Raw genomic sequence first — 22,711 nt, forward strand, 5'->3', positions numbered from 1 at the left:
GCCTCTCTGTCCCTCAAGCTGGACAGTTGTATTCACAGATGTTAAGACACAGACACCCAGAATCCACCCATAGAACCCACACACCTAAGGTCAGAATTCAGCTGTGCCATTTAAACTATCTATGTGACTTTGAGCAAGTTACAATTTCCTCATCTTTAAAAAGGGAAAAATCATAGTTCCATCCTACAGGGTTATGCTATGAGAATTAAATGCAGTAATATGTATTGACAGATATGATTGTTGTTGATTTAGGTTGTAATACTCTAACAAAGGTGAACTGAGTTTGACAGAATCAATAATCTTTGTTACCAAAACAGTATTCTTGCATTGATTTAGTCAAAGATATTTTGATTCGAGGGGCGCCTGGGTGGCTCAGTCATTAAGCATCTGCCTTTGGCTCAGGTCGTGATCCCAGGTTCCTGGGAGGGAGGCCCGCGTTGGGCTCCCTGCTCGGCGGGGGGCCTGCTTCTCCCTCTCCCTCTCCCCCTGCTTGTGTTCCCTCTCTCCCTGTCTCTCTCTCTCTGTCAAATAAATAAATAAAATCTTTAAAAAAAAGATATTTTGATTTGATATAATTTGATTTGAGATAATGGAAGGTCTACATCTCCTGAAAAACAAATTCTCAGCTGTGTCCTTTTTGTAGGTGGAAGAGGCAGATGATTGGCTCAGACATGGAAACCCCTGGGAGAAGGCCCGGCCTGAGTTCATGCTGCCTGTGCACTTCTATGGAAAAGTAGAGCACACCAACACTGGGACCAAATGGATCGACACCCAGGTATTCAGAGTGTCCTCATGCTGAGCATTTTGTATAGCACAGTGAATACTTAGCATAGAGGATGATGTGTATATGATATTGAGGATAGTATATTATGTATTGAATAATAGAGTATGTTTTTATCAATAAATCTGTTCCTTCTCTTAGTGAACCCACTCTTTGGAAACAAGGGAGCTGAGACCAAGAGACAAGTAACTTCCCCAAGGTCAAGTGACTTATCAGTCATTTTGCAATCAGCTTTTTCAGAGATTAATCAATTCTGTAATTCTAGTATGCTTAGCTCTCCAGTTTTATATAAAGTTTTTGATGCCAAGATTAAATAAATTTAAATGTCCTTTCTTACCTCACTGCCATAGATACATTTACTTGGGACTTACCAGGGGTAATTATTTTAAAGCTAAAGTATTTATTGAAAGGATTGCCAAAAATTGTATTCATTGCAAAGTCAAGAAAAATAATACAAAATATTGCAAACTGTATTTTTATTTTGTGCAAAATCACTTCTAGAGAAATCATGCTGGTGTCCATCCAAGTGGACTTAATTCATGGCTAGGTATTTATCCTGCCACTAGATTTGAGCATTACCTTGTAGCTGACCAATTCACTTCTAAGCACCCCCAGTGATGCTTTGTGCTCTGCTGTCTTCTTACTTCCTGATTAATAACCCCTATTAATTACTAGACTGCATTGTCCAATCTTTGGAGGCTCTACTTGAGATATTTGCTTAATAAATATCATCTCAGGCTGGGAAGGATATGTTACTGGCCAGTCTTTAAAAGCTTAAAGGAAATGGTAAAGAGCAAGTTAATACTTTTAGTTGGCAAAATTGTGACTGAAATTCAGTACTGTAATGCTAAATTAAGTTGGTTTGCGGATTATTCCCCATGAATAAATACTTTATTTTAGAAGAATCAAGACCCATTTTATAGTTGACTTTTTAAACTGATAATTTATTCTGCTAATCCATGTAGAGTTCTTCACAGTTCAGAAAAATAAGACTATTTAAAAAGGATTTTTCTATCTGAGGATGAATTTATTCAACATGGGAAATAGCAGATTAGAAGCTAAAATAGGTCATGATAGTATAATAGTATAAGGAATAAATTAATACTATAATTTCAGGATAAGTTTCTCTTTCTGTTTTTCTAAATTTGGTTAAACAACAGAACACAATCTGACTTTTCCTTCAGACACCTGTTTCCTGCTAAGGTTTCTCTCCCAATACCTGCACCCAAAACCACACATCTAGTTCTTACTCTCCTACTTGGCCAGACCCCTGTCTGTGCTTCGTTTGTGTCTCTGAGCGTGAGACACAGTTGTCTTACTTGCATTCAGCAGAGTCCCGATCTTCTTCTCTTCTTCTCTTCTTCCGCCTCTTGGACGAGCTTTTCTGCCAGGGTCTTGTCCTCTTGATTCCACGCACACGTCAGCTTCTCACAGGTACTCCAGGTAGTCGATGTCCCGCTGCGCACATTTGACTCTCAGGGCCAGGTTAGTCCGGTGCTCTTATATTCACGTGTGTAGGTCTGGCATCTTGCCAGCATAGCAGGTATGTTTTTTGAGAACTCTCGGAAATCTTGAATGTATGCCCTCCTTGCTTGGGTACATTGTTCCAGCCCTTGCTTCAGTCAGAAAATAAATGCTCAAATTATTGCACGTTATTTAAATTAGCCAAGTAATATAAATACCTATCATTCACTGAAGATTTTTAAAATACAAATCATCGTAAGGGGAAGAATAAAAATCACCTGTAATCCCTTAGTTCAAAGTACCACTGATTTGTTAGTGTATCAGTTTTTAAAAGTTTTCCCATGCATTTCATCATACATATATCAATATATATTTTAAATGCGATTTTACTCTACTGTTTTGTAACATTTTCACTTGCTAACATCACTGTGAACAATTTCAATACTAATTAATAGGTAGCTATACGATAATTTTAATAATGCAGAATTCCATTGCATTGATATCCTATTATTTATTCTATTAGACTCTTTTTGATGGACATTTATGGACTTTTCAACAATGCTGAAAAAAAATCTTTGTATTAAAAAAACACAATCTGAGTTGCAGTTGGTTACAAATACAGTTAGGAGAGCTAGCTGCAAACAAATCAATCATTAATATGCCCAAAGAATTCACACATGTATTTGGCATTAAACTAGTGAGTATTTGGTGTAGGTTTTAGTGTCTAAAACTTCCAGTGACTTCTGAGCTATTTAAATGTATGCAGTTTACACAATCAATCCTGGAAATATTCTGTTTACACTAGGTCCCACTGTTGAGCTACCTTGTATTTACAGAGCACCTCTAAACATTTTCATAATATATCCAGAAATTCAGTTAGAGACAGTATATTTTTCTGTGCGCACAAAGGCAATGTTATGGGGCAGATGGAATACAAAGTGAGCTGCCCCAGGCCATGCATCACTTCATGGATTTCTGGAAGCCATTGCCCAAGTCAGGCCCAGGTCTGTAGCTGGTGAGGTCAGAGAGCACGAGGACAGGCATGGTGTGCACATGCTGTGGGCAGCTTCCGATAAACTGAGCAATCCCCTTCACTTGTGTGTCAGCTCGGGTCCTCTGGGGAACAGACACCAGAGAGAATTAGAAGTGCAAGTGCCGTAGTGGGGCAGTGCCTGTGAATGACAGAAGGGAGTGGGGAGAGGAGGAGGCATGGCACCTATGAAGAGAAAGGGGGAAAGAAAGAGCATCCTCAGTAAGAGCCTCAGTGGGCCTTATAACTCAGAGCAAGCAGCCAGGCTGATGGGGCCCGAGGTTAAAGATTGCTCATGAGACCAGTCCTGGCTCTCAAGATCCCACCACAATGGGAGCATCCCTAAGAAAGCAAACCTCAGCTCGGCTGGGCTCGAGCTCCCAGGTGGTAAGTCGTGCCTGAAGTTCTCCAAAGAGACATCTGAGCTTTGTGCCTCCCCAGCTGCCTCAATTACACTTCAAGGGTCAGAAGGACAAATCACGTTTGAACCCACACTCACTCCCACTCTGTAAACACCTTTTCCTGACGGATCACAATGTGCTTTAAAAATCTCCAGAGACTTTTATTTTCTAGTAAAAGTATTTAAAGAAGGGTGATTTATTACTTCGCGGTCATGGTATTCATGGAAGCATGACTGAAAATATGTGATTGACTGATACAGGCTATAATGCTTCATTCATTCATAATTCAGCAGACCACATTAAAGAGATTTGTGTAGGTTTCAACCCTACCACTGACTGTGACTGTGGGTAAGTCACTTCTCTCTCAGCCTCATTCCTCTCATGTCCAAAATGATTGGATTGCACGAAATGATCTCTAGCATCCTCCAGTAAAATCAGTCTGTCATTCCCCTTCCTTCGAGCTTGACTGATGAGGCAGGGAATAGAAGTGAGTCTTTTCCCACATAAATTTTAAATTCACATGCAACGCAGTTATCTTCCTGTTCTCTGTCTCAATGACTGTCAGAGACTGAGTTAGATTTTCCAAAGCTCACCTCTTACACCCATCTCAGCTAATTATCAGCTGATTTGTCAGACCACTAAAATAACTCTTCTTCATGCAACTTTGAAAAATCTTGCATAGCATTTTCAGTATCATCTATAATCTATCTTCATATATTTCCATTCCATTAATTTTGATCCGTATTTGAAATCAGATCACTGAATTACCTACACTAAACTTAACCCTGATTATTATTTTGTAGTCCCTTGCTGTGTCCCGGCACACTGTTCAGCCTACGTCACCACACATGGGAAACTAAGCAGCTGCTTCGGTTTAACCCCACAGGTGGTCCTGGCCCTGCCATATGACACCCCAGTGCCTGGGTATATGAATAACACCGTCAACACCATGCGCCTCTGGTCCGCGCGGGCGCCGAATGACTTTAATCTCAGAGACTGTGAGTACAGCCTGGGCTCTCATGAATGTGCGTGTGTGTTTCATCTTTTTGATCCGAGACGCAACCAGATCAGCACCAGCTCTAAAAGAGGGCACAAAACAAGGATCTTGGGAACTGGGACATAAATGGTTTCTGTGTGTGTCAGTGTGTGTGCGTGTAATCTTTCTGATCGCTAGTTAGTATCGCTAGTTGAGAGAAAAGCTTTGAGTTTCTGATCAGAACTCTCCAGTGAGCAGCCATTTTATGGAGCATGTGCAGAGGACATTTTAAAAACAGTCCTGCAGTCTAGCCCTCTTAGACTCTCTTGCGAATCACAGCATGGAGGGCTGTGGAAATCCTTTTGGATTTTCAGGAGTTGTAGGAATCCCTACATCCACGTGGTACACAGCAAGCATCAGGTGAGGTCAAGGGGCTTCGATAACAGTGGCTGGCTTATCTATTTATTCATTTTTCTAACCTTTCCCTCAGTTAACGTTGGAGACTACATTCAGGCTGTGCTGGACCGCAATCTGGCCGAGAACATCTCCCGGGTCCTCTATCCCAATGATAACGTGAGTGGTCGAGCTTGTTTTCTCAGTGGAAACAGAAGCAGTCTATTTCAGAAGCACTTTTCCATAGCCCATAAAGCACATCTTCAATATTGATTTTTTTTCTTAAATGCACTATAATCTCCATATCTCTTCCTGGATTGTCTAGATTTCCCCTGCCACCCAAGTAAGGAAAACAAATTTGTACCATACATGAAGTCAGAATTGGTATTTTGCCCTTGACTAGTGACCTCACAACCAATAAGGAGGTTATGTCTGTACACTTCAAAACAAAACCTGGATATAAAAGATGAAGTGAAGCACTGGTAAAATACTACTTCCTTTCCAAATGGAAGTTTCTTCCACAGAGTCAGAAGACCCTGGAGGTTTCCTGCCTGGCCTCTTCCCCTCGCTGACAGGCTCTTCCCAGCCTTCTACACTCAGGCGAGGTGGGGTCTGGACCTCAGAGCAGACCCAGGAGCAAACACTTGTTTCTTATGCCACTCATTCATCTCTTGAGATTTTTTCTCATAGGTGATTATTCCCAATTTTACACTAAAATAGCTCAGCTAAAATTAAAAAAAAAATTAACTTGGAACTGCATCACAGATGACCACTGTGGATTCCTAGTTGGTTTAAATATACTTAGCTCTATCTTATATGTGGGTAAAATTATTTTCTTGAAGCTGTAATGATTACTCTTTTGATAATAAGTCTCACAAACAACCAGATTGGTACTCTGCTGTTTGCTGCAGCATTTTCAGAAACTTAATGGTATATGTGATTTTTTTCCTTTGAGAGAGACATTGTGACTTCAGTACATGTCAGAAAAATCTCTGACCCAAAAGCAAAAAGTCATTTTGTTTCGTGGTAAGTTAAAGTAAGAATCCCTCCAAGCACTGCCTAGCCAAACCCAGCCTGCAGAATTATTTAACTGAAAGGGGCTTGAAATCAATCCTCCTATCTTCAGTAAGGACCAAACCTAACTTTGCTTGGAAATAACCATCTACAGCAATTCATAGGGGATACAAAGTTAGCGTGGGGTGCAGAGTTAACTAAATTCATTGAGTAAAAGGTAGCTGTCAGGGTCATGCCTGTTTTTAAGTATGAGTTGATAAATCATTTTTGTACTGTAATTACAAAAGCAAACTCATTCACTCTCGCCAACTTGGCCATAGCCCTCCTCCAGACATGAGTCCCTCTTCCAGGAATCTTGCAACTGTCGTCCCTCTGCAGCTATTTTTTTCTTTGCTTAAAGCTCTTTAAAGTCTTCTGATCATCTATAAGAGAAGTGCAGAATCTCAGATGTGCTCCTTAAGTTCCTCAGTGAGTGGTACAGTCATGAGTTCTCAGATGCATCCTCCATGATCTTGCCTGAGGTCCCCACCGTGCAGGACTGTTTGCTCTAATCTTTCTCACCTTTGAGGGAAGGCTCTTGCAGCTTCCTTCCTGGCAGAATTGATATCCACTGCCTGGGTTCTGAAATTTGGTTGGGAGAAGAAGGCTGAGAGTCTCAACAATTCAGCACATAAACTTTCACTTAAACCCCTTCCCCCCATTTTCAGTACAGAGTGGTACCCCTGCTTTTGACTCTCCGTGCCTCTCTCCAGCCCAGAGGCCCCTGTGTTACCATCTCCAGAGAATACACATCGGGCTTCTGCCTGCGTTGGGGAAGGAGATTGCTCAGCTGGGGAGGACTGGGGGTGAAGTCTGAGGCCAGCTGCTGCTTAGGCTCACAGCTGACCTTTTACCATATCTTCTCTCCTACTTCCAAGGGCACCGGTGCTGCCAAGTCCTGAGCCTTCAGGGGCTTTGGGGCATAAATTTAATTGCTTTTTGGCTCTTCTATTCAGTTTTCCTGGGTCTTCTGGCCCAATTACCACTCACCCATCTATTTTTCAGCTTCAAAAAGGTTGTTGCTATTGTCTTGTCTCCCATTCCCTTCATCCTGTATGCCTTCTTTAAATCCCTTTACACTTCAGGAAAGAGCAAAGCCTGATGTTTGGCCTTCAACCTGCCCTCTTCCTCCAGATGTCCTATGAGCTTTCGTCTTAAAGTTCTCTGGGCAGGAGATCCCTGGCATATTTTGGCCGTGGCTCACACCGTGGCTCACACTCTCACTCCGTCTCTCTGGCTTGAAGTTTTTTGAAGGGAAGGAGCTGAGATTGAAGCAGGAGTACTTTGTGGTGGCTGCTACCTTGCAAGATGTCATCCGACGTTTCAAAGCCTCCAAGTTTGGCTCCACGGATAGTGCCAAAACGGCTTTTGATGCCTTTCCAGACCAGGCAAGTATTCTGTCTTTGAACACGGACAGAGACAATGAGGGATCAGGACTTCCTATCAGATTTACTCCCCTTTCTCAGTGCTAAAAAAGTTGAGTAGGTGCGGTAGGCTTAAAGCGCCTCACCGAGGGTGGGCATTCTGTTTGGTGCTTTGTGCAGATGTACATGAGGGTAAGGAACCCAGACTTCGGGCCATCCATCACCTGCACGCTGATGCCTTTTCCCCATACAGGTTGCCATCCAGCTGAATGACACACACCCCGCACTCGCCATCCCTGAGCTGATGAGGATTTTTGTGGATATTGAAAAACTGCCCTGGTCCAAGGTCTGGAGTGTTTGGCTTCCTTTTCGTTTAATTAAATAGTATATCTGTGGTTCAGAGATTTTTGCCAAAAGCTCCTTTTACAGTTTTTCAAAATAAATTACTGTTGCTCACTTCCAGTGGTTAAAGGTGAAGTCTGCCTGGTGCTAACATTTCTCTGTCCTTACAGCTTTACAGGGAGGAAGACTAATAAATAAATACATTCCTAATGGGACACAGCTCAGTAGCTCAGACTTACACTGTGATTGCCATTTTTGGGTCGAAAAGGATTCTAAATTAAATTCTCCAACCTCAGAACACAGCTAATTATGTGTCTCCACCAGTTTGCAAATCAGTATTTTAAACGTACTCTGTACTTTTCACGGAACATTACTTGTTTGTATTGCTCAGATTTTGCTTTTAATAAACGGCATGTTAGGATAGTAGAGAAGACTTATCCGTATGTTGTCTTCAGTTTTCTCAGACAGTTTTACAAATGGCTGCTTCCCCTCCTCCGACCCCAGAAAAAAACCATATTCCCATTCGCTGGATGATTTGGACCCTGGTGGAATTGAGTGTGTCTAACTGTATGGACTATGTCTAACTGTGTCTGTCTAACTGTTGCAGACTGGCAGGAGCTGAGGGAATGTTTGGTCTTGTGTGATGGGGTATGCACCTGCAGGGCAGCCTTCTTGCAGAGGGAAGCAACTAACTCTTCTCCCCTTCCCTCAGGCCTGGGAGATCACCCAGAAGACCTTTGCATACACCAACCACACGGTGCTCCCAGAGGCTCTGGAGCGCTGGCCCGTAGGGCTGGTGGAAAAGTTGCTTCCTCGACATTTGCAAATCATTTATGAGATAAATCAGAAGCATTTGGATGTAAGTCATTTTGAGGGATTCATACCCCTTTTGAGAATGAGGTCTTGAGATGTTAAGGGTGGCTGGGATGTTCCCTCTCACCAAACTGGAGGCCCAAACGTCATAGATACATCATAGTATTCATAGATACATCAAAAGTATTCAAGACTGGGTGGGGCTCTGTTAAAGACACTTTTTTGAAAACACTAAAATGGAGGATGGCATCTCCCCAGGGCAAACCCAGCCCCTCTCTGTGGTAGTGAAGTTCCATATTTGCTCCATTAGAGATTTTGCTGGGGAAGTGAATGACATTGTCTTAACGTTGCTTTAAACCTGAGTGGCCAGCAAGGCCTTTCTCTTCCCTTGGCTAGAGAATTGCGGCCTTGTTTCCTAAAGATGTCGACCGTCTGAGAAGAATGTCTCTGATTGAAGAGGAAGGAGGCAAAAGGATCAACATGGCCCATCTCTGCATTGTGGGCTCCCATGCTGTGAATGGCGTGGCTAAAATTCACTCAGACATTGTGAAGACCCAAGTGTGAGTCTCCATTCCTGTGGTGGTGGGTTCAACATCGCTGTATTATGCACCGATGCTAGTAAATGCAAGGATGCATTTTGGGATGAAGAAAGGCCCTGTCAAAATGTGCAAAAGTATTTTCTTCTATACAAAGTAACTTCTTTTCAAAAAGAAAATGCCTTCCTCTCTGAACCATCCTACTTCTAGATGTAGGAGCCAAAAAAAAACAACCTATTCTACTGAAAATCTGGTGTATATATATCAGTGCCAGGAAATCATATGGAGGTGACTTGATTTGGAATTTTTCTTATAATTATGTTGAATTGCAAATGGATCTCAATTTAGAATGACAGCAGTAGTGCTGCCAGCCACCCCCCCCCCCCCACCGCCACCTTTAATCTCTCTAAGCCTACCCTTGGCTTCTGGAATGTAAAAGGAACCTGCTCTTTCAAATTCAGCGATGTGTCTCTTCCAACTCCAGATTCAAGGACTTCAGTGAGCTAGAACCAGACAAATTTCAGAATAAAACCAATGGGATCACTCCGAGGCGCTGGCTCTTACTCTGCAACCCGGGGCTGGCAGAGTTAATAGCGGAGGTAAGGGGGAAGTCAGGGGAGGCCTGGCTGCAAGGCTACAGGTGGATGAGTGCCCTTATAATTTGAGAATCCAGTCCAGCCCTCAGCCGGTGACATGTGCTGTCCCACAAGGCTCCGTGCTTGATTGAATTCTCTGCTCTAGCCTGCTTGAAATTCTTAATTTTTTAAACAAGGGGTCCACAGGTTCCGTAGCTGGCTGCCAGGACTCCTGTGGCCCACAGATGGAAGATGGTGGCCCTATTTAGTAAGCGAAGGTGATAAAAATAACTAGTAGAACCTGGGTTCTGCGTTACCCCTTGTAGGTAGGTCATCTGTTTTTAAGCACTTACTGCCACTGAAACTACAGTTAAGATACTAGCAGAGGGTTCTTCCCAGCCAGCATTTCCAGGCTCTTCTGTGAGTGTAGCCGTTCCGTGTGAGGCGCACTAGTCAGCTGTCCTGTTGTAGGCGCCCACCACAGACTGACAGAAACTGCGTATGTGGGCTGGACTGCCGTCCCTGACTAACATAACCTCTTCTTTAAACTGGAAGAAAATCGGGGAAGACTACATGAAAGACTTAAGCCAGTTGACGAAGCTGCAGGGCTTCCTGGACAATGACATCTTCCTCCGAGAAATCGCCAGCGTGAAGCAGGTGAGGCTTCCCAGTGTGGATTCCTTCGGCAGCACTAGTTCTGAGGGTTTATGAAGCTCCCCCACCCCACCCCACCCCACCCCCAATTTTAAAAAACAGACTAGCTGTTGATGCTTCCGAGTCAAAAGGGCCCCGGCATGGCGCACTGTCTCCACAGGAGAACAAGCTCAAGTTTTCTCAGTTCCTGGAGAAGGAGTACAAAGTGAAGATCAACCCCTCCTCCATGTTCGATGTGCACGTGAAGCGCATCCACGAGTACAAGCGGCAGCTCCTGAACTGCCTGCACGTGGTCACCATGTACAACCGTGAGTCACCCCGCGGCCGCCGCACCCCCCGGAGGCGGGAGCCTCACCACCCCAGCCCGCACCCGCCCTCCATTCCACCCACTCCTAAATCTTTTTCAGGCATCAAGAAAGACCCCAGGAAGTTATTCGTGCCCAGAACAGTCATAATCGGTGGCAAAGTAAGCTGATTGTATTCACTGGGGATGCGGGGGCCCAGATCTCTTGCCATTTCTCCACTTCATCACGGCTGCCTGCCAACCGTGTGTTTGCCGTTCTTCCCCAAGGCTGCCCCAGGATATCACATGGCCAAAATGATCATAAAGCTCATCACCTCGGTGGCAAATGTGGTGAACAATGACCCTGTGGTTGGAAACAAGTTGAAAGTCATCTTCTTGGAGAACTACAGAGTGTCTCTTGCTGAAAAAGGTAGTATCCTCATCCCAAATCAGGCAGGGCCAGGGCAAATTCTTGGGAAAGGTTACATGGTAGGGAAAAATGATGTGGCTGGGTTCTGGGGGTCAGTAACTTAGAATAGAAAGTGTCACTCTTGGGCAAAATTAGGGCCTAGGCTAAGAGTCGTGGAGATGATCCAGCTGACAATGAGATTGCTGTCCCAGGAGTCAGTATCACCAGTTACCTTTGCAAGTGCATTTTCCTGCCAGCTAGCTAGCCAGAGTTGGGTGCTGCAGGAGGTGGCCCTGAAGTTTGGGCAAAGCGCAGACCAGGCTCTACAAAGGAAAGGAAAAGAAAGGGTCTTCCATTCCCAGCTCCAGTTTTGCAACAGAACACCAATTCCCCAGCCCCCAATATTCCTCTGGTCACTTAGTGGAATGAAGAAGGGCTGTCATTTGTTCACATGGCAACAGGGAATGAGGACAGATGTCAGGCTGCCAATCATGAGGCTTAGATGTGCTTAGACTGATCATGCACGGAGTTCCCACATGGGGCAGTTAGACTGGCAAAAAGCCAACATCCTTTTCTCTATTGCTCTCTTTGCTTATTTGCATCATGTGCTTACAAAGCACCATCCACATGCAGATGCCAACTGTGCATTCACCCCAGTCCCAAATTGAAAACAGACCTTTCTCTTTTTGAGGTATTTTTGGGTCCTCTGATGTTACTCTTTAAGACTGTACGCAGAAAGAGAAGAGCCAGGTTCCTACCGATGCAAATGAAGAGATATCTAATCCACAAATAAGACTTCAAAGTAAAACGAGAATTGGTTCTGACCTTTGAATTCAAAAGAGGGAGAAGGAGGCCTTCCGGCAGCACTAATTTATGTGTAAATTAGGCTGAAAGGTCAGAGGCTTGGTGTCTAGCCCCAGGCACACCTCAGGTGCACCCGGTGCATTTCTCTGCCATATAAGCGGGAGGGAGGGAGGAAGTGGAAAGTGGAAGGAATGCGGAGGATCCAATTTCCTCAGATTATAAAGGAAGGGTCAGGAGAGACTGAATTTTAAAGATCAAGAAAGAGAAGTTTCAATCTATTTTATAAAGTTATCAAGCAGAAGAAATAAAAACAAAACCATAACAAAAATTGGAAGGAAGAGCAGGAAAGAGAGAAACGTAGTGTCAGCTTTTATAGCAGAGCGTAACAGGTGCTCTCTGGAGTTTACAGACCAAGGAAGAGTAGTATGAGCATATAATTATTTAGCACTGTGGCCATCACCACCCAGATAGCACATCAAAAATGGACAAAAGCAGTTGCCTGAGTCAAGAGGAAGAGTGAGATCCATCCTTCCATACCATATGAATGTTTACCTTGATGTACATGGTCTATTTTAATGTGATCAGAACAGGCCAGCTAGATAAATACTCAGATACAATAGGAGAAGATCTAGAGACAGAATCACTGATTTTAATATACCTTGCTTGCAGTCATTCCAGCTACAGATCTGTCGGAGCAGATCTCCACTGCAGGCACTGAAGCCTCAGGGACAGGCAATATGAAATTCATGCTGAATGGGGCCCTGACCATTGGGACCATGGATGGAGCCAACGTGGAAATGGCAGAGGAAGCTGGGGAAGAGAACCTGTTCATCTTTGGCATGAGAGTAGATGATGTGGCCGCTTTGGACAAGAAAGGGTAAGGGAGCAGCTCCTCCTTATTGGGCAGGTGCTCCACCCCCACCCCCAGGAGGGTGCCTGCCCACCCAGGTATCCCACTGAGTTGGGGTCATGTGAAATGCAGCCACACAACATTTCCCATGCGCCTGGGCAGCCTCCTCACAGCTTAGTTTTATTAAACTGTATTTTAACGGATTGGATTATTTTTAGTATTTACTGTTCTTTGGGTCTTCAGTTATAGGGAACTAATCAAATTTAGGGGGGAAATTTTTCCAGATCTAATCAAATATTATTGATACTCATGTTGAACTCTGTGATAATAGCTTCTGTAAATGCTAATGTTTCTGAGTGCATTTTTCACAGCTAATGTAGCATCTAGTGTATTATTTTTGTTTCATTTTTGAATTCTAGTATAGTTAATGTAGTATTACATTAGTTTCAGGTGTACAGTATAGTAATTCAACAATTCAGTACATCACCTGCCCACCCAGGTATCCCATTGAGGCAGGGTCATGTGAAATGCGGCTACAGAACATCTCCCATGCTCCTGGGCAGCCTCCTCACAGCTTAGTTTTATTAAACCCAGCAAGTGAACGTGAAAGGAACTTGGGCACAGGTGCACGAGGTCCTTGCTATTCATTATCGGCCGGTGTAGTTGGTTACATTAGTTTCAGGTGTACAATACAGTAATTCAACAATTCAGTACATCACCCTGTGCTCATCATGGCAAGTGCACTCCTTAATCCCCATCACCTGTTTAACCCATTCCCTCACCCCCAACCCATCTCCCCTCTGGTAACCATAAGTTTGTTCCCTGTAGTTAAGAGTCTGTTTTTTTGGTTATTCTTTTTTTCTTCATTTGTTTGTTTTGTTTCTTTAAGTTTTATATATAAGTGGAATCATATGGTATTTGTCTTTCTCTGACTCACTTATTTCACTTAGCATTATATTCTCTAGATCTATCCATGTTGCAAAGGGCAAGATTTCATTCTTTTTATGGCTGAGTAAATTTCCATTATGTGTGTATACCACTTCTTTATCCATTCAGCTATCAGCAGACACTTGGGCTGCTTCCATAATTTGGCTACTGTAAATAATGCTGCAATAAACATAGGGGTGTATGTATCCCTTTGAGTTAGGGTTTTTGTATTCTTGGGTAAATACCCAGTGGTAAAATTATTGGATCATATGGTAGTTCTATTTTTAATTTTTTGAGGAACCTCCATACTGTTTTCTACAGTGGCTGCACCAGTTTGCATTCCCACCAGCAGTGCACGAGGGTTCCTTTTCTCTGCATGGTCGCCAGCACTTGTTGTTTTATTACATTTTTTATTTTAGCCATTCTGACAGGTGTGAGGTGATATCTCATTGTGCTTTTAATTTGCATTTCCTTGATAATGAGTGATGTTGAGCATCTTTTCATGTTTCTGTCAGCCATCTGGATGTCTTCTTTGGAGAAATGTCTCTTCATGTCTTCTTCCCATATTTAATTGGATTATTTGTCTTTTTGGTGTTGAGTTATATAGGTCTTTATATATTTTCAATACTAACTTTCTCAGGTAAGTCATTTGCAGATATCTTCTCCCATCCAGTAGGTTGTCTTTTAGTTTTGTTGATAGTTTCCTTCGCTTTGCAGAAGCTTTTTATTTTGATGTAGCCCCAAAAGTTTGTTTTGTTGCCCTTGCCTCAGGAGACATAAACAGAAGAATGTTGCTACAGCACATGTCAGAGAAATGACTGCCTGTGCTCTCTTCTAGGACTTTTATGGTTTCAGGTTCACATTTAGGTCTTTAATCTATTTTGAGTTTATTTTTGTGTATGGTGTAAGAAAGTGGTCCAGTTTCATTCTTTTGCTTGTAGCTGACCAGTTTTCCCAGTACCATTTGTTGAAGAGATTTTTTTTTCCCGTTGAATATTCTTGCATCCTTTGTCTAAGATTAATTGACCAGATAATCATGATCTATGTATCTGTTTTTTTTTCTTTTTTTTAAAGGATGTTGCAGTCTTTTTTTTTTTAATGATTTTATTTATTTATTCATGAGCGACAGAGGTGGGGAGAGAGAGAGAGAGAGAGAGAGAGAGAGAAGCAGAGGGAGAAGCAGGCTCCCAAGGAGCAGGGAGCCCGATGCGGGACTCGATCCCAGGACCCTGGGATCATGACCTGAGCCGAAGGCAGACGCTTAACCATCTGAGCCACCCAGGCGCCCTATGTATCTGTTTTTGTGCCAGTACCATACTGTTTTGATTACTGCAGCTATATAATATATCTTGAAATGTGATACCTCCAGTTTTGTTCTTCTTTTTCAAGATTGCTTTCGCTATTCAGAGTCTTTTCTGGTTTCACACAAATTTTAGGATTATTGTTCTAGTTTTGATAGGGATTGCATTAAATGTGTAGGTTGCTTTGGATAGTATGGACATTTTAACAATATTTGTTCTTCAGATCCATGTACATGGAATGTCTTTCCATTTCTTCGTGTCATCTTCAATTTCTTTAATCAGTGTTTTATAGTTTTTGGAGTACAGGTCTTTCACCTCCTTGGTTAAGTTTATTCCTAGGTATTTTATTATTTTTGGTGCAATTGTAAATGGAATTCTTAACTTCTTGTTCTGCTTCATTATTAGTATAAAATGCAAATTTATGTATGTTTATTTTTGTATCCCATGATCTTACGAGATTTGTCAGTTCTAGTAGTTTGTTTTTTTTTTTTTTTTTTGGTGGAGTCTTTAGCATTTTCTATATGTAGTATGATGTCATCTGGAAATAGTGAAAGTTTTACTTCTTCCTTACCAATATGGATGCCTTTTGTTTTGGTAGTTGTTGTTGTCTGATTGCTGTGGCTAGAACTTCCAGTATTATGTTGAATAAAAGTGGTGAGAGTGGACATTCTTATCTTGTTCCTGACCTTAGGGGAAGAGCTCTCAGTTTTTCACCATTGAGTATGATGTTAGCTATTAGTTTTTCATATACGGCTTCCATTATGTAGAGGCATGTTCCCTCTAAATAGTTTGTTGAGTGTTTTTATGATGAATGGATGGTGTACTTTGTCAAATGCTTTTTCTACATCTATTAAAGTGACCATCTGGTTCTTATCCTTTCTCTTATTGATGTGATGTATCACGTTAATTGATTTATGAATATTCAGCCACCCTCGCATCCCAGGAATAAATCCCACTTGATTTCGTGAGTGATTATTTTTAATGTAGTGTTGGACTCATTTTGCTAATATTTTGCTGAGGATTTTTACATCTATGTTCATTAGAGATATTGGCCTGTAGTTGTTTTTGTTTTGTAGTGTCTTCATCTGATTTTGGTATCAGGGTAATGCTGGTCTCCTAGAATTAATTTGGAGGCTTTCCTTCCTCTTTTTTAAATGTTTGGTAGAATTTACCTGTGAAGGCATCTGGTCCTGAACTTTTGTTTGTTAGGAGTCTTTTGATTATTCATTCAATTTTATTACTGGTAATTGGTCTGTTCAAACTTTCTATTTCTTTCTGATTCAGTTTTAAGAATTTATATGTTTCTAGGAATTTATACATTTCTTCTAGGTTGTCCGATTTGTTGCCATATAATTTTTCATAATATTCTCTTATAATCCTTTGTATTTCTGTGGTGTCTATTGTTACTTCTCTTTCATTCATTTCTGATTTTGTTTGAGTCGTCTCTCTTTTTTTTTGAGTCTGAATAAAGGTTTATCAATTTTGTTGATGTTTTCAAAGAACCAACTCCTGGTTTCATTGATCTGTTCTATTGGGGTTTTTTAGTTTCTATATTGTTTATTTCTGCTCTAATCTTGATTATGTCCTTCCTTCTACAGGTTTTGGGTCTTGCTTGTTCTTTTTCTAGCTTCTTTAAGTGTAAGGCTAGGTTGTTTATTTGAGATTTTTCTTGATTCTTGAGATAGGCCTGTATTACTGTAAACTTCACTCTTAGAACAGCTTTTACTGCATCCCAAAGATTTTAGACCACTCTGTTTTCATTTTCATTTGCCTCTGTATTTTTTTATTTTTTCTTTGATTTCTTGGTTGACCCATTCATTGTTTAGTAGCATGTTATTTAACCTCCATGTATTGCTGCTCTTTCTAGATTTTTTTCTTGTGGTTGATTTCTAGTTTCAAAGCATTGTGGTTGGAAAATATGCATGGTATGACTAATCTTTTTGAATTTATTGAGACTTATTTTGTGGCCTAATGTGATCTAGAGAATGTTCCACGTGCACTTGAACAAAATGTGTATTCTGCTGTTTTAGGAGGGAATGTTCTGAATATATCTGTTAGATCCATCTGATCCAATGTTTCACTCAAGGCCACTATTTCCTTGTTGATTTTCTGTGTGGATGATCTATTGATTGATCTAAGTCGGGGGTTATAGTCTCCTACTATTATTGGATTACCATTGATTACTTCCTTTGTTTGTTAATAGCTGCTTTATGTATTTGGGTGCTCCCATGTTGAGTGTATAAATATTTAGAATTGTTATATCTTCTCTGGATTGTTCCCTTGATTATATAGCCTCTTTGTCTCTTTTTACAGACTTTGTTTTAAAGTCCATTTTGTCCAATATCAGTACTGCCACCTACCTTTCTTTTTACTTCCATTTACATGATAAATGCATCTCTTGACTTTCTTTTTTCTTTTTTAAGATTTTATTTCTTTGAAAAAGAGAGAGAACATGAATGGGGGTGGCGGGGAGGTGGAGAGGGAGAAGCAGGCTCCCCACTGAGCAGGGAGCTGGACGTGGGGCTTGATCCCAGGACCCTGAGACCATGACCTGAGCCCAAGGCAAACACTTAAGTGACTGAACCACCCAGGCACCCCTCCATTTCACTTTCAATCTGCATGTGTCTTTATGTCCAAAGTATGTCTCTTGTAGGTAGCATATAGATAAGTCTTACTTTTTTATCCATTCCATTACCCTATGTCTTTTGAACATTTACATGCAAAATAATTATTGATAGGTATGTACATATTGCCATTTTGCTACTTGCTTTATGGTTGTTTTTATAGTTCTCTGTTCCTTGTTCTCTTCTCTCATGGTTTGCTGGCTTTCTTTAGTGATACACTGGATTCCTTTTTCTTTATTTTTGCATATCTATTACTGGTTTTTGATTTGTGGTTATCATTAGGTTTGTATATAACATTTAAGCATATAGCAGTCTCTATTAGGCTGATGGTCGCTTAAGTTTGAATCCATTCTTTACTCCACCCCCCACCCTACATTTTAGGCATATGGTATCATACTTTTTACATTCTTTCATTTTGTGGATCCTTGACTGATTTTTTTTTTTTAAGATTTCATTTATTTGAGCAAGAGAGAGCATGAGCAGGGGAGAGGGGTAGATGGAGAGGGAGAAGCAGGCTCCTCACTGAGCAGGGAGCCAGACATGGGGCTCAATCCCAGGACCCCGGCCGGGATCATGATCTGAGCCAAAGGCAGATGCTTAACCAACTGAGCCACGCAGGTGGCCCCCTTTGACTGATTATTATAGATATACTTATTTTCACTGCTTTTGTGCTTCCTACTTTTCTTACTCCTACTTATGATCTTTCCTCTCCACTCAAAGAATCCTTTTTAACATTTCTCTTTTTTTTAAGATTTTATTTATTTATCTGACAGAGAGAGACACAGTGACAGAGGGAACACAAGCAGGGGGAGTGGGAGAGGGAGAAGCAGGCTTCCCGTGGAGCCAGGAGCCCAATGGGAGGCTCGATCCCAGGACCCTGGGACCATGACCTGAGCTGAAGGCAGATGCTTACGACTGAGCCACCCAGGCGCCCCCTTTTTAACATTTCTTATAGTCACGAATTCCTTTAACTTTTGCTTATCTGGAAGACTCTTTCTCTCTCCTTCTATGATGAATAACAGAGTATTCTTGGCTGAATGTTTTTTCTTTCAGCACTTTGAATATATCATGCCACTCCCTTCTGGCCTGCAAAATCAGTGAAAAATCAGCTCACGGCCTTATGGGGTTTCCCTTGTAAATAACTGTTTTCTTTTCTCTTGCTGCTTTTAAAATTCTCTCTTTATCACTACTTTTTGCCATTTTAATTACTGTGTGTCTTGGGGTGGACCTCCTTAGATTGATTTTGTTGGGGGCTCTCTGTGAATCCTAGATCTGGATTTCTGTTTCCTTTACCAGATTTGGGAAGTTTTCAGCTATTATTTCTTCAAAGAAAACTTCTGCCTCCTTTTCTTACTCTTCTCCTTCTGGGATCCCTATAATATGAATGTTATTACACTTTGTGGTGTTGCTGAATTCCCTAAGTCTATTTTCATTTTTTATTATTATATTTTCTCTCTCCTGTTCAACATGATTACTTTACATTACTCCATCCTGTAGGTAGCTAATCCCATCTTCTGCTTCTTCTAGTCTACTATTTATTCTATCTAGTGCAGTTTTAATTTCATTTATTAAGTTCTTCATCTCTGGTTCATTTTTATGTTTTCTCTCTGTTTGTTAAGGATCCATTGAGGTCCTGCACACTTTCCTCTTAAGACCATTCACTCTTAAGACCGTTACTGTAAAATCTCTATCAGGCATATTACTTATCTCCATTTTGTTTAGGCCTCTTGCTGTGATTTTGTCTGTCCTTTCATTTGGGACATTTCCTCTGTCCCTCATTTTGCCTAACTTTCTGTGTCTGTTTCTATGTGTTGGGAAAGTCGGCTATGTCTCCTGCTCTTGAAAGTAGTGGCCTCATGGAGAGTCCAGTAGTGCCCCATAGTGCAGTGTCCCATTTATCAGAACCTGGTGCTTCAGGGGTGTCTTCTATGCATTTTGCACACACTCTGCTGTTGTAGCTGAGCCACTTTTTCCTTCAATCCAGTTGTCTGCAGTGGCCCTCTTTGCCTGTTGTAGGCACAGTTTGGTCCTTGTGTTAGTGAGCCAGGCTGGGGCCACCTCGGGTTTGAGTGGAGTCGGACCAGGCATTTGCCAGAGCTGCAATCACACCAAAGTGTGACTCTGTCCTCCCCTGAGAAGCTTTCATCTGCGGACAGTGCTTGGAGGCAGACCAGCTGTCTGCGCCCAGCCCACTGCTGGGGCTGCAGTCTGATTGTTGCGTGTGGTTGTCTTCTCCTCTCCTCGGGGTGGGAGTCACTTTGGAGTGGTGCTGGCCCGTGTGGGGGCTGCTTGCACACAGCTAGGCTCGTGGCCCCACTTTGCATGGGCTCTGGCCAAGAGCACATTGTAGGGGGCAGGAGCACAGGAGAACTGGGGGGCAGGGTGGGCAGTGCCAGCGAGGCTTACCCAGGTCTGCTGTGGGAGGGGACCTGGAGCAGAGGCCTGACTGCCGGGGCAGATCTGCAGAGGAAGCTGGGGGCTGGGCGCACTGTTAGCAAGTCAGGCAGCCAGTACTGCCACAGCACTGTCCCACAGGGGTCCGGGTGGCTAGGCTGTGGGGGGCAGGGAAGGGAGATAGTGACCAGCAGCTCCTTTGTTCCTGGAGAAGTCACCTAAAGATCCCTGTCCCTCTAGCATAGCTCTGAGATTAGTAAACAAATCTCCCTCCAGTATACCCCAGGTGTTTTTCAAACTGCGGCTTCTATACTGTATCTCCGGGGCTGCTTGCTGCGCTGTCCCTTTAAGGGCAGGGACTCGGTTTCCTGTAGCTCTCCCTGCTCTCCCAGAGCCAAGCCTGCTGATTTTTAAAGTCCCAGGTGGTAAGCCCCACTGATGGTAAGAACTCACAAAATTCAGCCCATCTGGTTTTCAAAGCCAAATGTTCTGGGGATTCATCTTCCCCATGTGGGCTCCCCAGTGTAATAGTCTGTTTCTCTACCCTCTTCATGCCCACGGCATCCCTCCCGCCTGAGGACAGTCCCATGGGTCCATTTAACTCCCAACCACGTCTCCATTCTTCCCACCCTCTTTGATGTGACTTCCTCTCCACATTTAGCTGTGGAAAGTTTGTTCTGTCAGTCTTCAGGTTATTGTCTCCCGTTATTTACACCGCTGTGGGTGTTATCTCGCTGTATCTGTGGGATGAGGGGAGCTTAGGGTCCTCCTACTCTGCCATTTTCCCTGGAAGTCACCTGTCTAGTGTATTGTTAATCACACACACTAACGGAACCTTTTTCTTATCACCCCCACTCTCACCCCACAGGTATGAGGCAAAAGAATATTACGAAGCACTTCCAGAGCTGAAGCTGGCCGTTGATCAAATTGACAATGGCTTCTTCTCTCCCAAGCAGCCTGACCTCTTCAAAGACTTAGTCAACATGCTATTTTATTACGACAGGTGAGTTCCCACAAGACAATCGTGCTGTTTGGGCCATGAAAAGGGGACAAGAACATCTAAACCAACTACAACACACCTGTGTAATTAGCATAGATCTGTGATCTGAAAAGCTAACCTATACTTGAAAAATAAGATATTCTCTACTAACTATGCAGGAAGGTTTAAGAACAAGACCCACAGATCTGGGATTCTTTTTCTCTTTCCACTGGTATACCCAGCTTTCAGATAACATCCATATGTTGACATTCTTACATGTGGGAAGAACCAATATAAAGGTTGAGGGCTGGTTAAAATTCTTGTGAATAGAAATGTAAGTTTGGTAAACCAGCCATGCCTGATGTTATACTAAAGAGAATTTGTCAAGGGGGTGGTGCACCTGGGTGGCTTAGTCGGTTAAGCATCCAACTCTTGGTTTTGGTTCAGGTCATGGTCTCAGGGTCATGAAATCGAGCCTCACTTCTGGCTCCCTGTTCAACGCGGAGCCTGCTTGGTATTCTCTCCCTTTCCCTCACCCTCTGCCCCTCCCCCTGCTCATGGTTGTGTGTTCTCTCTCTCTCTCTCTCTCTCTCTCTCAAATAAATCTTAGAAAAAAAGCAAAAGATAATTTTAAGTGGAATCTTAGCACACATATTTTAATGAAGATTTTTGTTGTTTTGTTTTTCCCTTCCAATCACAAAAAACAGGTTTAAAGTCTTCGCAGACTACGAAGCCTATGTCAAGTGTCAAGAAAAAGCCAGCCAGCTGTACATGGTGAGTATATGGCTGACCTATAAAAGTAACCAGCTTACTATGGTTAATTAAAATTTTTGTTTCTTTTTATTAAATCGAAATAAGAGGGCCCCATTAATCAATCCAAAAGAGAAATGAGGCAACTATCTAGGATATTCAGACCTTATCTTCTAATAGAATCATATCTAGTCCCCCAAAAATGTATAGGCCAGAGTAAATTAAAGTTAAAGGCCATTAGCAAGGAGGGGCAGTACTCGAGTTAAGCTGAGTGGCTCACTACCTGCCTCCAAGAACGCAAAGACAAAAGAAAATGGTCAACTCTAGCTCTTTCCTCTTGATCTCCACTTGTATTTGTGTGTAGAATGGCTAAGAGGAAAAGAAATATAAATAGAGCAGGAAAGGAAAATATGACAAGGGCAAGGACAAATGTGAATGCCAGTTTTGCACAATGGGGTCTCTTTTGCTAATGTTATGGCCCAAATCCAAAGATGCCCATCTTAAAGCCCAGCATTTGGTTCAGTCTTCCTTGTTCATTAGTGCTAATTGCAGTTTTTACTCATAACAATTATCGTATTTTGGGGCTTAGAAACATATTGGGAAGTCTATTCATTATCCATTTAACTAGTTAAAGAAAGTGAAGAAAAGGAAGCTTTTATTTTCCTCTTATTTAGCAAGTTTTCAAAGTCCGAATAAACAAATTTTAGACTCTGTGTTGCAGTACCTTATGGAATAATCATAGTTTTGGCTTTTCTTTTAAATGTTTATAATGCATTGCTAATGGCTTTGAGTAATGTTCTGGTCTTTTTCTTTTTTTTAAGATTTATTTAATTTTTTGAGTGAGAGAGAGCAGGGGTGGGGAGTGGGGCAGAGGGAGAAGGGGAGAGAAACTGAAGCAGACTCCAGGGAGCTGAGCACAGAGCCATATGCAGGGCTCAATCTCACAACCCTGAGATCATGACTGAGCCAAAACCAAGAGTCAGACACTTAACCAACTATGCCATCCAG

The 22,711-nt window shown here is 42.2% G+C and overlaps 2 protein-coding genes across 15 annotated transcripts in view; one reads left to right on the forward strand and one right to left on the reverse strand.

Moving 5' to 3' along the window:
• Positions 1-22,711, forward strand: part of PYGL (glycogen phosphorylase L) — a 97,953-nt gene that overhangs the window by 17,554 nt on the left and 57,688 nt on the right. For all 11 annotated transcript variants that reach the window (XM_027572369.2, XM_027572360.2, XM_027572359.2 and 8 more), the window contains exons 5-19: positions 644-775; positions 4,563-4,674; positions 5,143-5,225; positions 7,343-7,486; positions 7,716-7,808; positions 8,517-8,663; positions 9,014-9,177; positions 9,638-9,752; positions 10,284-10,385; positions 10,543-10,690; positions 10,790-10,848; positions 10,954-11,095; positions 12,548-12,755; positions 20,843-20,977; positions 21,661-21,727. In XM_027572369.2, coding sequence (XP_027428170.1) covers positions 644-775; positions 4,563-4,674; positions 5,143-5,225; positions 7,343-7,486; positions 7,716-7,808; positions 8,517-8,663; positions 9,014-9,177; positions 9,638-9,752; positions 10,284-10,385; positions 10,543-10,690; positions 10,790-10,848; positions 10,954-11,095; positions 12,548-12,755; positions 20,843-20,977; positions 21,661-21,727 — 1,851 coding nt within the window. The remainder of the gene's footprint in view (positions 1-643; positions 776-4,562; positions 4,675-5,142; positions 5,226-7,342; positions 7,487-7,715; positions 7,809-8,516; positions 8,664-9,013; positions 9,178-9,637; positions 9,753-10,283; positions 10,386-10,542; positions 10,691-10,789; positions 10,849-10,953; positions 11,096-12,547; positions 12,756-20,842; positions 20,978-21,660; positions 21,728-22,711) is intronic.
• Positions 1,215-22,711, reverse strand: part of ABHD12B (abhydrolase domain containing 12B) — a 51,753-nt gene continuing 30,256 nt past the window's right edge. The window contains exon 14 of one of the 4 annotated variants that reach the window (XM_027572379.2): positions 1,215-2,397. In XM_027572379.2, the coding sequence (XP_027428180.1) occupies positions 2,268-2,397 (130 nt within the window). In that variant the 3' untranslated portion in view covers positions 1,215-2,267. Of the gene's footprint in view, positions 2,398-2,422; positions 3,462-22,711 lie in introns of those variants that run through there. The other 3 variants (XM_027572375.2, XM_027572378.2, XM_027572376.2) reach the window with 3 other exon arrangements.

Source organism: Zalophus californianus, chromosome 6 (assembly GCF_009762305.2).
Source record: "Zalophus californianus isolate mZalCal1 chromosome 6, mZalCal1.pri.v2, whole genome shotgun sequence".
NCBI classification, from domain to species: Eukaryota; Metazoa; Chordata; class Mammalia; order Carnivora; family Otariidae; genus Zalophus; species Zalophus californianus.